Below are 11,154 nucleotides of genomic sequence, written 5' to 3' on the forward strand. Positions count from 1 at the left end.
GTTGCTAAATTTTTCAGTAATGCAATAATTATTGCTGTAGAGAATAACTTGACACATGCTTAATTGCTTACTATTAGTTTCGTGACAAAAAACATCCACTAAAAAAAATTCACAACTTAAATTCTTTTGATTAATTTTAATATTAGTTATTTTTTATAAAAATTCGCGAGATATAAATATAAAATTTATAACTAATACACTAAAAATTAAAAGCCTATATTTACCGCGCATTTACGCGGGATTTACACTTGTTAAAGGATCAATTGATGTATATTTTCTCATAAACAAGTGATTTTAACAAGCTCAGTCCTAACACGACCCAAAACGTCAAATGTATTCAAAATGACTTGAGAGTTGAGACTATACTATCCGACCCGAATCCCATCTGAACCAACCCCTAATGAGTAATGACTAAATACTTGTACAAATTAATCATCTTCTTCTTCACATAAACCCTAAACCCCCAAACTCTCTCTTCTTCCATTTCTTCTTCAATGGCGACTTCAAAGCAGAAGAAATCCTCTCAACCTAAACCAAAGGAAGACCTACAATCAATCCAAAACGACGTCGCATCATTCGCATCATCTCTAGGCCTTGCTTCATCTCCTTCTCTACCTTCTTCTGGTTTCAATGACACTGATTTCCGTCCCAAGAAAAAAATTCCCCAAACCAAATCACCTCAATCTAACAATCCCAAAAAACCCTTTTCGCAAAAACCCGATTCTCAAAAACCCATTTCAAAATTTTCCCAAAAAACCCCCAAAAATGATACCTTTAACAAACCCAAACCGAAACCGACACCGAAACCAAAACCCGAATTTGATGTTAGTAACAGCAATCTAAGGTCATTTGAGAAGTTCAAGAATCTTCCGAAACTACCCTTGGTGAAAGCAGGCGCATTGGGGACGTGGTACATGGACCAATCAGAGTTGGAGGATAAGGTGTTGGGTGTTGGTGAAGCGAGGAAGAAGATTGAGATTAGGGATGCTGAGGAATGGAAGAAGACGGTGTCGAAAAAGAAAGAGCTTGGGGAAAGGTTGTTAGCACAGTACATTGTTGATTATGAAGGTTCAAGGGGTCAAACTGGTGATATTAAGATGCTTATTGCTACTCAGAAGTCTGGTACTGCTGTTGATAAGGTTTCGGCTTATTCGGTTTTGATTGGGGATAATCCTATTGCTAATATGCGGTCGCTTGACGCTCTTTTGGGTAATGATTTATATTGATTTTGGTTTGGAAAGATTGTAGCTTTCTATGTTTAGTATCATGAAATTTGCTCATTGTTATAATGTTGATCAGTAGATGTTTATAGCCAGGGTCGGATCGGGAGAATTTTGTTTTCGGTGTCTTGTTGAAAAATTTGAAGCTGTTATCATGCACAAAAAGTAGATTTTTATGTTTGGAATAATGAAATTTGCTCATTGCTGTAATGTTGATTAGTTGGTGTATATAGACTGTGTTGGACCCAGAGAATTTTGTTTTCGGTGTCTTGTGGAAAATTTGAACAATTGTGATGCACCAATAGTGATTTTAGGCTTTGTAGAACACAAATAAGGTAAAATGCAGCGAAGAGTTAGTTTAAGGTGTTATGAGAATCCGAGTTCCTAAATCCGCCAATGTAGTAGGTTGATGCTGGCTTTGTATTGGGTCTTAAGTGGCATTTTGAAGTTTAGCTTTAGCACAGGGTTTTGGTGTAGAAACTTTAAGGACTAGGGATTTTGAATCATCGATGGGTATGATAATGGCTGAAGATATGTAATATTGCCAGAGTTGTCTTCGTAGGGATAAGTGTACTTGATTGTTGTGTACAATGTTCATCCCAGCGACAGTGTTTAAGATATTTTAGATACTATTTTTAAGCAAGTGTATGATCATCTAGGAGAAGCAGCAGCAATACTTAGGTGCGAATAGAGAGATGCTTTTTAATTATCGTTAGTAGTTTAGAGTGATCTTATCTGCAAATAGTAGAGGACATGTGTTAGATACGGATATTTAGACAACTTTAAGTTTCCTGAACCATTATTGCTTACTGTATTTTTTTAGAGTTAATTGTAATAGGTTTGAATGTCCTCCGCAGCACTGGTGACATCAAAGGTTGGGAAGCGTCACGCACTGACAGCCTTTGACGCTCTGAAGGAGTTGTTTGTAGAAAGGTGTGCCTCCTATTTTTAGTAAATTTACTTTCTTGTATCAAAATGTTCGATATTATAGACATATTTGCTCGTTTAGTTTCTGTATATATGACATTAATTGTGTTTGGAGGATGTCCACTCATGATTGTGTGAGGGTTCTATTTTATTTTTGTATTAGTTCATTACGCTATACGCCTATACCCGACTATTAATTTTGTCCCCTGTTGGTGCTATATGAGAAAGCTGCTGTTGTCAACTTCAAGCGAATTTTGTCATGGTTTTTTTGTTAAAGAGTTATTATAAACTATTGATTTTATTTTATGCTGCAGTCTCTTGCCTGATCGGAAATTGAAGACCCTTTTCCAGCAGCCCCTCAACCATCTTCCTGAAAATAAAGATGGTCACTCTCTTTTACTGTTTTGGTATTGGGAGGACTGTTTGAAATCAAGGTACCTTTCTGCATGGTTAATTGGGAGGAACCCTTTTTGTTTTAGGAAGAAGTTGTGGCTCTTCTTGCCTTAGACTAAAGTATGTAAAGACAAAACATACTGTCCATTATCTGGGTGAAACTCTAGTGCAAATCAATGACTTTGCCCCTCTAAGCACCAATCGTTAATTACTTAATTGTACTTGTGTAATTTATTTTTTTGGTGCTTCATTCAAGAATAAAACTAAATCTTGCATGGGTTTGTATGTTAGGTATGAAAGGTTTGTTTCTGCTCTTGAGGAAGGGTCAAAAGATATGTTGCGTATACTAAAGGACAAGTCATTGAAGGTGTGTGTAATGAGCCGCTAATGCATTCTCTGTATGTTATGTCGGACATATTTAGCTCTTGAACAATGCATTATATGTTCTGTGTATTATCTTTTCTTTGTTTTTGTAGACCATGTATGCACTTTTAAAGAGCAAATCGGAACAAGAGCGGAGATTATTGAAAGCATTAGTTAATAAAGTAAGTTTACATATTCTTGTAGAACTGATCAAAATATGTTGTATTTACTAGAATCATTGCTTATGTTTTAAATTCTTCTATTGTTTTGACCTTTAGTTGGGGGATCCTGATAACAAGGCTGCATCCAATGCTGACTTTTACTTGACTAATCTCTTGTCTGATCATCCAAACATGAAGGTATTGTCTTGAGTACTATACAGGCATCATATGTGATTTCAGCGCTCTTATTACACTATCTGATTTGGCTTTTATCCTTGCAGATTGTGGTGATTGATGAGGTGGACTCGTTCTTATTTCGGCCACACTTAGGGTTGCGTTCAAAGTATCATGCTGTAAGTTCTTTACCGACTTGGCTTAGTTGTGGCTTAATAATCTAGTAGTGAATTGAGATCTCGGGATGGCCCTTACCTTAGTCCTGACTCCTGCGTTGTTGGATGTTTGCTAGCCTTTTGGAATGAGTCCTACACTATCCTGCAGACATATTTTTTTGTCCCATCTAAACAATTAATTAGATGTATTAAGGATTTGTTCTGATGAAGTCTGTATTTAGAACACGATCTAGGTTCAAGTAGCCATATAGTTCAGTTAGCTATTAGGTAGCTATTGTTGGAGTTTATCTGATTTGATTTTGTTTATGGATGCATCTTTGTTTTTCATGATGAATACTTTGGAGTTCTTTTCTGCTGGTTGATAACTATGATAAGTATGAAGTTTGGTTGTAATGTGTTGAGCTCTCTACAGATTATGAGGCATGCTTAAATTTGGCATATTTGTTGGCTAGATATGTTCTCCTATGTTCCCTTGAGCTCAAAATATTTATAGAATGCGAACTTGAATGATCTATGGTCTTTACTGGTCACTCTTTTTGTGAGTAATTTGCTGTAGGCTTATTAGTTTAACTCAAGTATTATCGTAATCGGAACTAGTTTCTGTGCAAATACCTTGTAATTGAAGAGTAGACTGTATGACACTTTCACGGAGAACCCAGTACTGCACTGCAGATAATTCAAGAATCTAATTGTTGATTACGCTGCACGAGATATGTGATTAATTGTTGATTTTGCATGTGTATGGTAGACTTCAATATTAGACCGAATGCTGTTGTAATTTGTTTTGATTTCTGCAGATCAACTTCCTAAGTCAAATTCGCTTGAGTCACCATAGGGATGGGCCGAAAGTGGCCAAACGGTTGGTGGATGTATACTTTGCACTATTTAAGGTATATTTTTTTTTCTCTCTTCTCTGCCGGTTCAACTGTAATTCTAGTATGCAAAAGTGCACCACAAATTGATGATGTGCTGTTTAGTTGTCTCTTTAAGCCCAACCATATTTTTTTGCTTGTTGATGTATTAATAGGCATTTCTGTATTAGGTACTCGTCTCTGGGACAGGTGATGATCCTAAAGTTGAAAAGAGCAAAGAGAAAAAAAAGTCGAGTGCCAAGGACAATAAAGGGAAAGATGCATCTGAATCTCACGTGGAATTGGATTCACGGCTTCTATCTGCTCTTTTGACGGTAAGTGCGTCGAAAGGAAAATTTATGTCCTTCCCTCCTATATGAACTCTATTTATAACTCCTTTTGGTTTATTTATTCTGCTAAGGTATTTTCCTGTACCCCTGTGCCGCTGGCTCTTCTAGATGCTATCTCTAATTTATCTATATTTGGCAATCAACTAATGGAGCTAGAATACCAGGGTTTATTTACATAGAACAAGCGGCTGTTTGGTAAGGGGTTCATAGGAAAGGGTAAGGAATCAAAAGGATTCATTCCCTTTGTTAGTGTTTGTTTAGTACATTTAATCATTCCCTTTCCCCCTCCCTTACCCCCAAGCTCCTCCCCTCTCCCCCCTAGGGTAACCCATTCCCTTTCCCCCACTAACTCTAACCACCAACTACCAATCCTCACAACCATCAACCACGAGCACAACCTGTCACAACCGCTGTCCGACGCCGACGCTGCACCGGCGACCATAACAGCACATCGTCGCCGGCGTCCAGTCCTGTTACCCACCGTACAACCTCTCTACGAAACCTCACTTACCCCCATAAACACCAAATTCAAATTCTATCAAAGATGATTTTGAACTAAACCACATACTGCAAGTTAAACCAAAGCAAATACTTCGTATAAAACAATTGAGAAGTGTGATGAAAATCTAATTAAGTCAATGCCTTCTTGAACCCAACCATGTTAACCACAACCTGTAACCATATAATCTGCTAGCCCCATTTTATTTCTTACCTTCAACGTGATAAGTGATTACTCATGTTAACCGCAATCTAATTAACTACAGAACCATCATAACCATAATAATAACTAGGTGCCGGAGATTGGGCCATGCGCCGGTGTCTAGTAGTAAGTCGCAGGTGCTGGTGGTCGGTTCAGAGGATACTAGGAGGTGGGTGTGACATGTGGTGGTGGCGGCACTGGCGATGGTTGATGGTGGTATAGGGGAAAGAGGGTGGTTAGTGTCATTCCCTATTTCCTTTCCTTTGAATAACCAAACAAGGATGAAATTTTGGGGTAATCCCTTTCCTTACCCCTTGTTTCCCTTTCTTATTCCCTTTCCCTTTCCCTTATTCTAACCAAACGCCCCCGTACATTGCTGCTCTCTGAATAAGTGAAACACATAAAGAAGCATACTCGAAGTAATTTGAGGGACTGCCGTAGATGTTATCGCAATGACTACACTGCTCTCTGCCCATTTAGTATACGTTATGTTTAGATGATGTTAGATTCTTGAAACACGATAACTCATTGAAATCGTCTCTAAGAATGAGCTCTAAAGTGGAATTGTCGAAGAAATGGCGTTCTAAATTCTAAAGTTGGTTTAATGTTAAATCGATCTCTTTACAGAAACTTGAAGCCTGTTGTACTATGGGTGTCCTTTCATTGTTTCAGCGATACTGCAATCCCTCACTGGCAAACCTTGTTGTTTATATTCTTCACAGGGAGTAAATAGAGCATTTCCATTTGTTTCTGGTGACGAGGCAGATGAAGTTGTTGATGTCCAGACTCCAGTACTTTTCCGACTTGTGAGTCCTTGATTTTAATCATCTAATCTCTTATTTTGTATTTTAGACTTTTAAGCTTTAGATGTTCAGGATGCAGGACCCCTGTCCCCTCTTCTTTATGAGTTTGACTTGAGATTTTTTAATCAACACTCTGTCACTGTGCAGGTTCATTCACAAAACTTCAATGTTGGCATTCAAGCATTAATGCTTCTTGACAAAATTTCTTCAAAAAATCAGGTTGTCAGTGATCGGTTCTATCGAGCCTTATATGCAAAATTGCTACTTCCTGCAGCCCTCAATACCTCCAAGGTAGGTCATTATAATTATTCTCGGATTGCTTTGTCTGAACTCTGAAGTAGCTATCTTGTACTCAATGACGGATATATCTAGAACGAATGAAATATATATAGCAGTGCTATTTGATTAATGTGCTTAGCTGTCGATAGAAGTGGTAACATGATCTGAAGTAGCTTTCCTTGTCAGATGGTTTATATGCTTTGAAGTTGTTCAGTACTTCAGTAGACCTCATAAAGTTCCTGCAATCATTAATTCTTACTCTATTGCTCATCTGGCTTTCTTCTTGTTTATGGCTAGTTATACTATGAGATAAACCTTACTACTACTACTAGCAGTCTATCATAGTTGGCATATTGTAATCGGCCATGGAATTTAGTTATTCTTAGATGTTTGGGGTTGACCTCTATGCTCCTATTTCAATCAATATTTCAGGCCGAGATGTTTATCGGAGTACTATTAAGAGCTATGAAGAATGACATAAATGTAAAGCGTGTAGCTGCCTTTGCAAAGCGTGTGTTACAGGTTAGCCACTGGTTCCAGGGTTTATATAATCCTTTCTACTTTGTGCGTGAAATTTTAGTGATGACAAAGGTCTAGTTTAATGAAGTACTACCTCATCTTACTTATATTGCACCCTTTTGACTTTGATGGACGATCTTTACCATTTCTCTCTCCATACATGTAGAGTTATGATGTTCAATTTGTTGTGTTTGACTTATCAAACAACTATTTTCCTAATTTTTGTAAATTTATTGTTAACTATTGCATATTGTCACAAAGTAGTAGTCAATGATGGCTACCAAAGTCAGGGTGACGATATAAATGAGACGGAAAGACTAATAATGTTATACCGTTAATAACTATATTTGCGGAGTCTATCCTTGTTTACTCAATCATTTCCGCTTGACTTCCTCATATGAATTACCTCTGCAGGTTGCACTTCAACAGCCACCTCAATATGCATGCGGATGTCTGTTTCTTCTCTCTGAAGTTCTCAAAGGCCGGCCTCCTCTATGGTACGGATAAGACTGCTCTTTTCCTACTTCTATAAATCATGTTAAAACTTTAGTTCTTTGCGAATAATATCAGAATTTATAATTCCTTCTCATGCAGGAATATGGCAATTCAAAATGAGGCTGCTGATGATGATCTTGAACATTTTGAAGATGTTCTAGATGATTCGGAGGACGAACCTCGTAAAGGTGCTAAGATCCTAGAAATCACAAACGTTGATGAGGGTAGGAGTAATGCCTTAAACTCAGATGGTAATTCCTCAGAAGATGATGAAGCTTTTTCAGCTTCTTCCGAAGAAGATATTTCGGATGAGGATGGTGACTTTGTTATGAAAAGTGTTGACAAACCTCTAGAGTCTAGTTCTACAAAGCTGGCTGATCACAGTGGAAACAAACTTCAACCCTCTAAGAAGCATCTACTACCTGACGGATATGACCCTCGGCATCGAGAACCATCTTTCTGGTATAGTTGCACTAACTTCCATCTTTCTGGCCCTTAGAATATTGCTGGACTTGGATTGAATAAATTACCAGGCCATCATTGACACGATTGGCATTGGTCCCACACCACCATTAAAATAGAACTTCGTTAGCTCCCAAAAACCGATTTTGATTAAGGCTCATTGTTTAAGAAGCAAGGTAGCTGAGAAAGTTCTTAATCCCCCTTTATAGAACAAATGGTGCCCTCAAGTTGGTCTTTCCGTTTCCTTGTTATTATAGAGAGTAATATAGAAGTGAGCCAGTTATATTTTCGGGCCCAAAATGTTCATGTGATGAATCTGTATGTAGTACACTAGTACAGGGTTTAATAAGTTTGCTGAAACATTTTTCCGAGCTGCAAAACCTTTGAAATATATGCTACATCTATGTTGATGTGAATTTGTCTGATTTTAAACAGCAATGCTGACCGCACTGGTTGGTGGGAGCTGACCGTGCTCGCTTCTCATGCACACCCATCGGTCTCAACAATGGCAAGGACTCTTCTCTCCGGAGCTACTATCGTCTACAATGGAAACCCATTGAACGATCTTACTCTTACTGCTTTTCTGGACAAGTTCATGGAAAAGAAACCTAAGCTAAGCACATGGCATGGTGGCTCCAATATCGAGCCAGCTAAAAAGGTTGGTCTGTTAAACCTAATCATATTTATTAACTTTGCTTTGCTTAAAACCCATCAGCGTCAAAGGCACTGCCCTTGTGGCTAGACCTGGCAAATCTGACTCAACTTGAATGGCATGACCCGTGGCCCATAGATCGGAACTGCACAATTAGAATATGAACCAAACACATAATTCAGTCAACCCAAACTTAGCTCTGCTCTGGAAATGGGACTCGCTCAAAATGAATCACTGACCTATAATGACCTACATCAAAAGGCGACTGACCAAACCTAAATTGACATAATTCCAAGTGACCCAACCTGACCCACCCCGAAATGTAAAACTCAACCAACCGACCCTATCTAAACCTGGCCCGAATGTCCTTTTTGTCCGGTCTACTTGTCGGCTTGTGACTGTATCCCCCTTCTGCAGTTCAAATACTTTTGTAGCTATTCTGTGTTACAAACTTACAATTATTGTCCCTTCGTGCAAAATTTAGACAAGTTGTTACGGAATGCCGACTTATTATGAATTTATGATCATATTTTCTGGTGGCTGACCAAGTTGTTATTGAATGCTGACATATTATGATATTTTCACTCTATGGCAGCTGGAAATGAATAAACATTTGATAGGATCTGAAATTCTATCATTGGCTGAAGCCGATGTAGCCCCAGAGGATCTCGTTTTTCACAAGTTTTACATGAATAAGACGGGTTCATCTAAGAAGCTGAAGAAGAAGAAAAAGAAGAGGGGAGCTGAAGACGAGGAAGCAGCCGAGTTGTATGGTGGAGATGAGAGTGATAATGACGAGATTGAAAACATGTTGGATGCCAATGAGCCACCCTTGGATGCCGAGGCAGACTACAATTCCGATGATCTAAACACGGTTGTCGATGAGGACGACGATGATCTAATTGGCGATGCTAGTGACAATGACATGGAAATGGATGGAATGTCAGATAGCGGTGATGAGGCTCGGGAAGTTGACTTTGACGATGGCGATGACTTGCAGGCCGACGATTCTGATGATGTCAGCGATGAGGATATTAAAATCGGTGATGCCGATGATGTCACTGATGAGGAAGAAGACGATTTACCTGTGGTGAAGAAGGGTAAGAATAAACCGGGTAAAAAATCATCAGCTTCTCCTTTCGCAAGCCTTGACGAGTATGAGCATTTGATGAATGATGACGATTTTGAGGATGAGAAAGTAGACGAGGATGTTAAAGTTAAGAAAAGAAAACACAGCTCGACTAAAAACGAGGGTGATGAGAAAGATAATAAAGGAGACAACACGAGTAGAAAGAACAAGAGAAAGAAGAAGAAATCCTCCCAGTAGAGTGCAGCTGTGTTGATTATTACCAGTCTGCAGATATACGAAGCGGATTATATGGAACAGGTTTTAATGTACTCATACGACTTCATGGTTGGGGTTGATCACTTTGCAAATTCTTAATGCCTAGCATTCTAGGTAATATGCGTCGAGCAAAACATTTTTGTACGAGTAACTTTTACGAATTAAGTTCCTTGTCCATCTTCCATTTCACAAAAACGCTGATGTTTATGAAAGTCAATAGAAAAAAGCGGCCTGGTAGTACGAGTTGTGCAACCTTTTTCTCACCCGATCAATATGTTCCGGAGTAAGTTGTACGATAAATGAGATGCCGTCTATCTATCTTATTATTTTCAAATGTGAAATTATACCATTTCGACCTAGGTAGTATCAAAATGGACACGGACACGCGATACGGCATTCTATGAAATTTAGAACACGGGACACGTTATTTAAATTTAATAAAATATACTCCCTCCTATTCTGAATAACTGTCCCATTTGGACAATGGCACGAAAATTAAGGAATGAAGTTAAAATAATGAAAAGTATTGTATAAGGGTAAGAATATAGGAGTTAAATAATGAAAAATATTGAATATGATGGTTTAGGGGTGGTTGGGGTGGTAAATAAAGAAAAGAGAAGGGTAAGAAAGTCAAAAAATATGTCCAAATATGGCAAATGGGACAGTTATGTGAATAGACGGAAATGGCAAATGGGACAGTTATTCAGAATAGAAGGGAGTATATTTTATAGTTATAAACGTTCGACTTTATTTTTGTAAAAGTATTTGATATTAAATTTAAAAAGTGAAAGTAAAACTTGCCCTTGATTATAACTCATTTTCATTTGTCATCCAAACTCATCTTCTAATCGATTTCTTTCGACAACTCATTTCTCGAAAGAACATCATTCACCCTAAATGATGTTCCAAATACCATGGACACGCGTCGGACACGGCCCAAATACCATGGACAAACGTCGGACACGCGCCTAAATAAATGTAAAAAGTTAGACACGGCTTTATAGGTATCCGACACGTTTCGGCGTGTGTCTGACGAGTGTCGGTGTCGGATACGGGACGGCTGATTAAGAGAAGTGTCCGTGGTAGTTATATTTCGACTAACGTTCTATTAAAACAATCAATTTATGTCGTTTATATATAATAACAGTATAAATCTGTGTACAGCTAGTTGACTGCTATTTTCTGTTATACTTCCCCCGGTTTTTCAATATTATCGCTCAATACCGCTATTAAATAAATAAGAATAAGTCGAAATCATTAGTTTATCTCAAAATTTGGTGTAGA

The 11,154-nt window shown here is 38.2% G+C and overlaps 1 protein-coding gene across 1 annotated transcript; it reads left to right on the forward strand.

Annotated features, from left to right (window-relative positions):
• Positions 1-376: 376 nt before the first annotated feature.
• LOC141613444 (protein SLOW WALKER 2) lies at positions 377-10,135 on the forward strand. Its single transcript, XM_074432180.1, has 16 exons — positions 377-1,209; positions 2,078-2,153; positions 2,462-2,581; positions 2,832-2,907; positions 3,017-3,085; positions 3,182-3,262; positions 3,346-3,417; positions 4,212-4,304; positions 4,457-4,600; positions 6,038-6,121; positions 6,266-6,409; positions 6,830-6,919; positions 7,331-7,413; positions 7,511-7,873; positions 8,309-8,531; positions 9,121-10,135. The coding sequence occupies exons 1-16, from the start codon at positions 495-497 to the stop codon at positions 9,850-9,852; spliced, it is 3,165 nt and encodes a 1,054-aa protein (XP_074288281.1). The 5' UTR covers positions 377-494; the 3' UTR covers positions 9,853-10,135.
• Positions 10,136-11,154: the final 1,019 nt, after the last annotated feature.

The sequence above is a fragment of the Silene latifolia genome, chromosome 1 (assembly GCF_048544455.1).
Source record: "Silene latifolia isolate original U9 population chromosome 1, ASM4854445v1, whole genome shotgun sequence".
NCBI lineage: Eukaryota > Viridiplantae > Streptophyta > Magnoliopsida > Caryophyllales > Caryophyllaceae > Silene > Silene latifolia.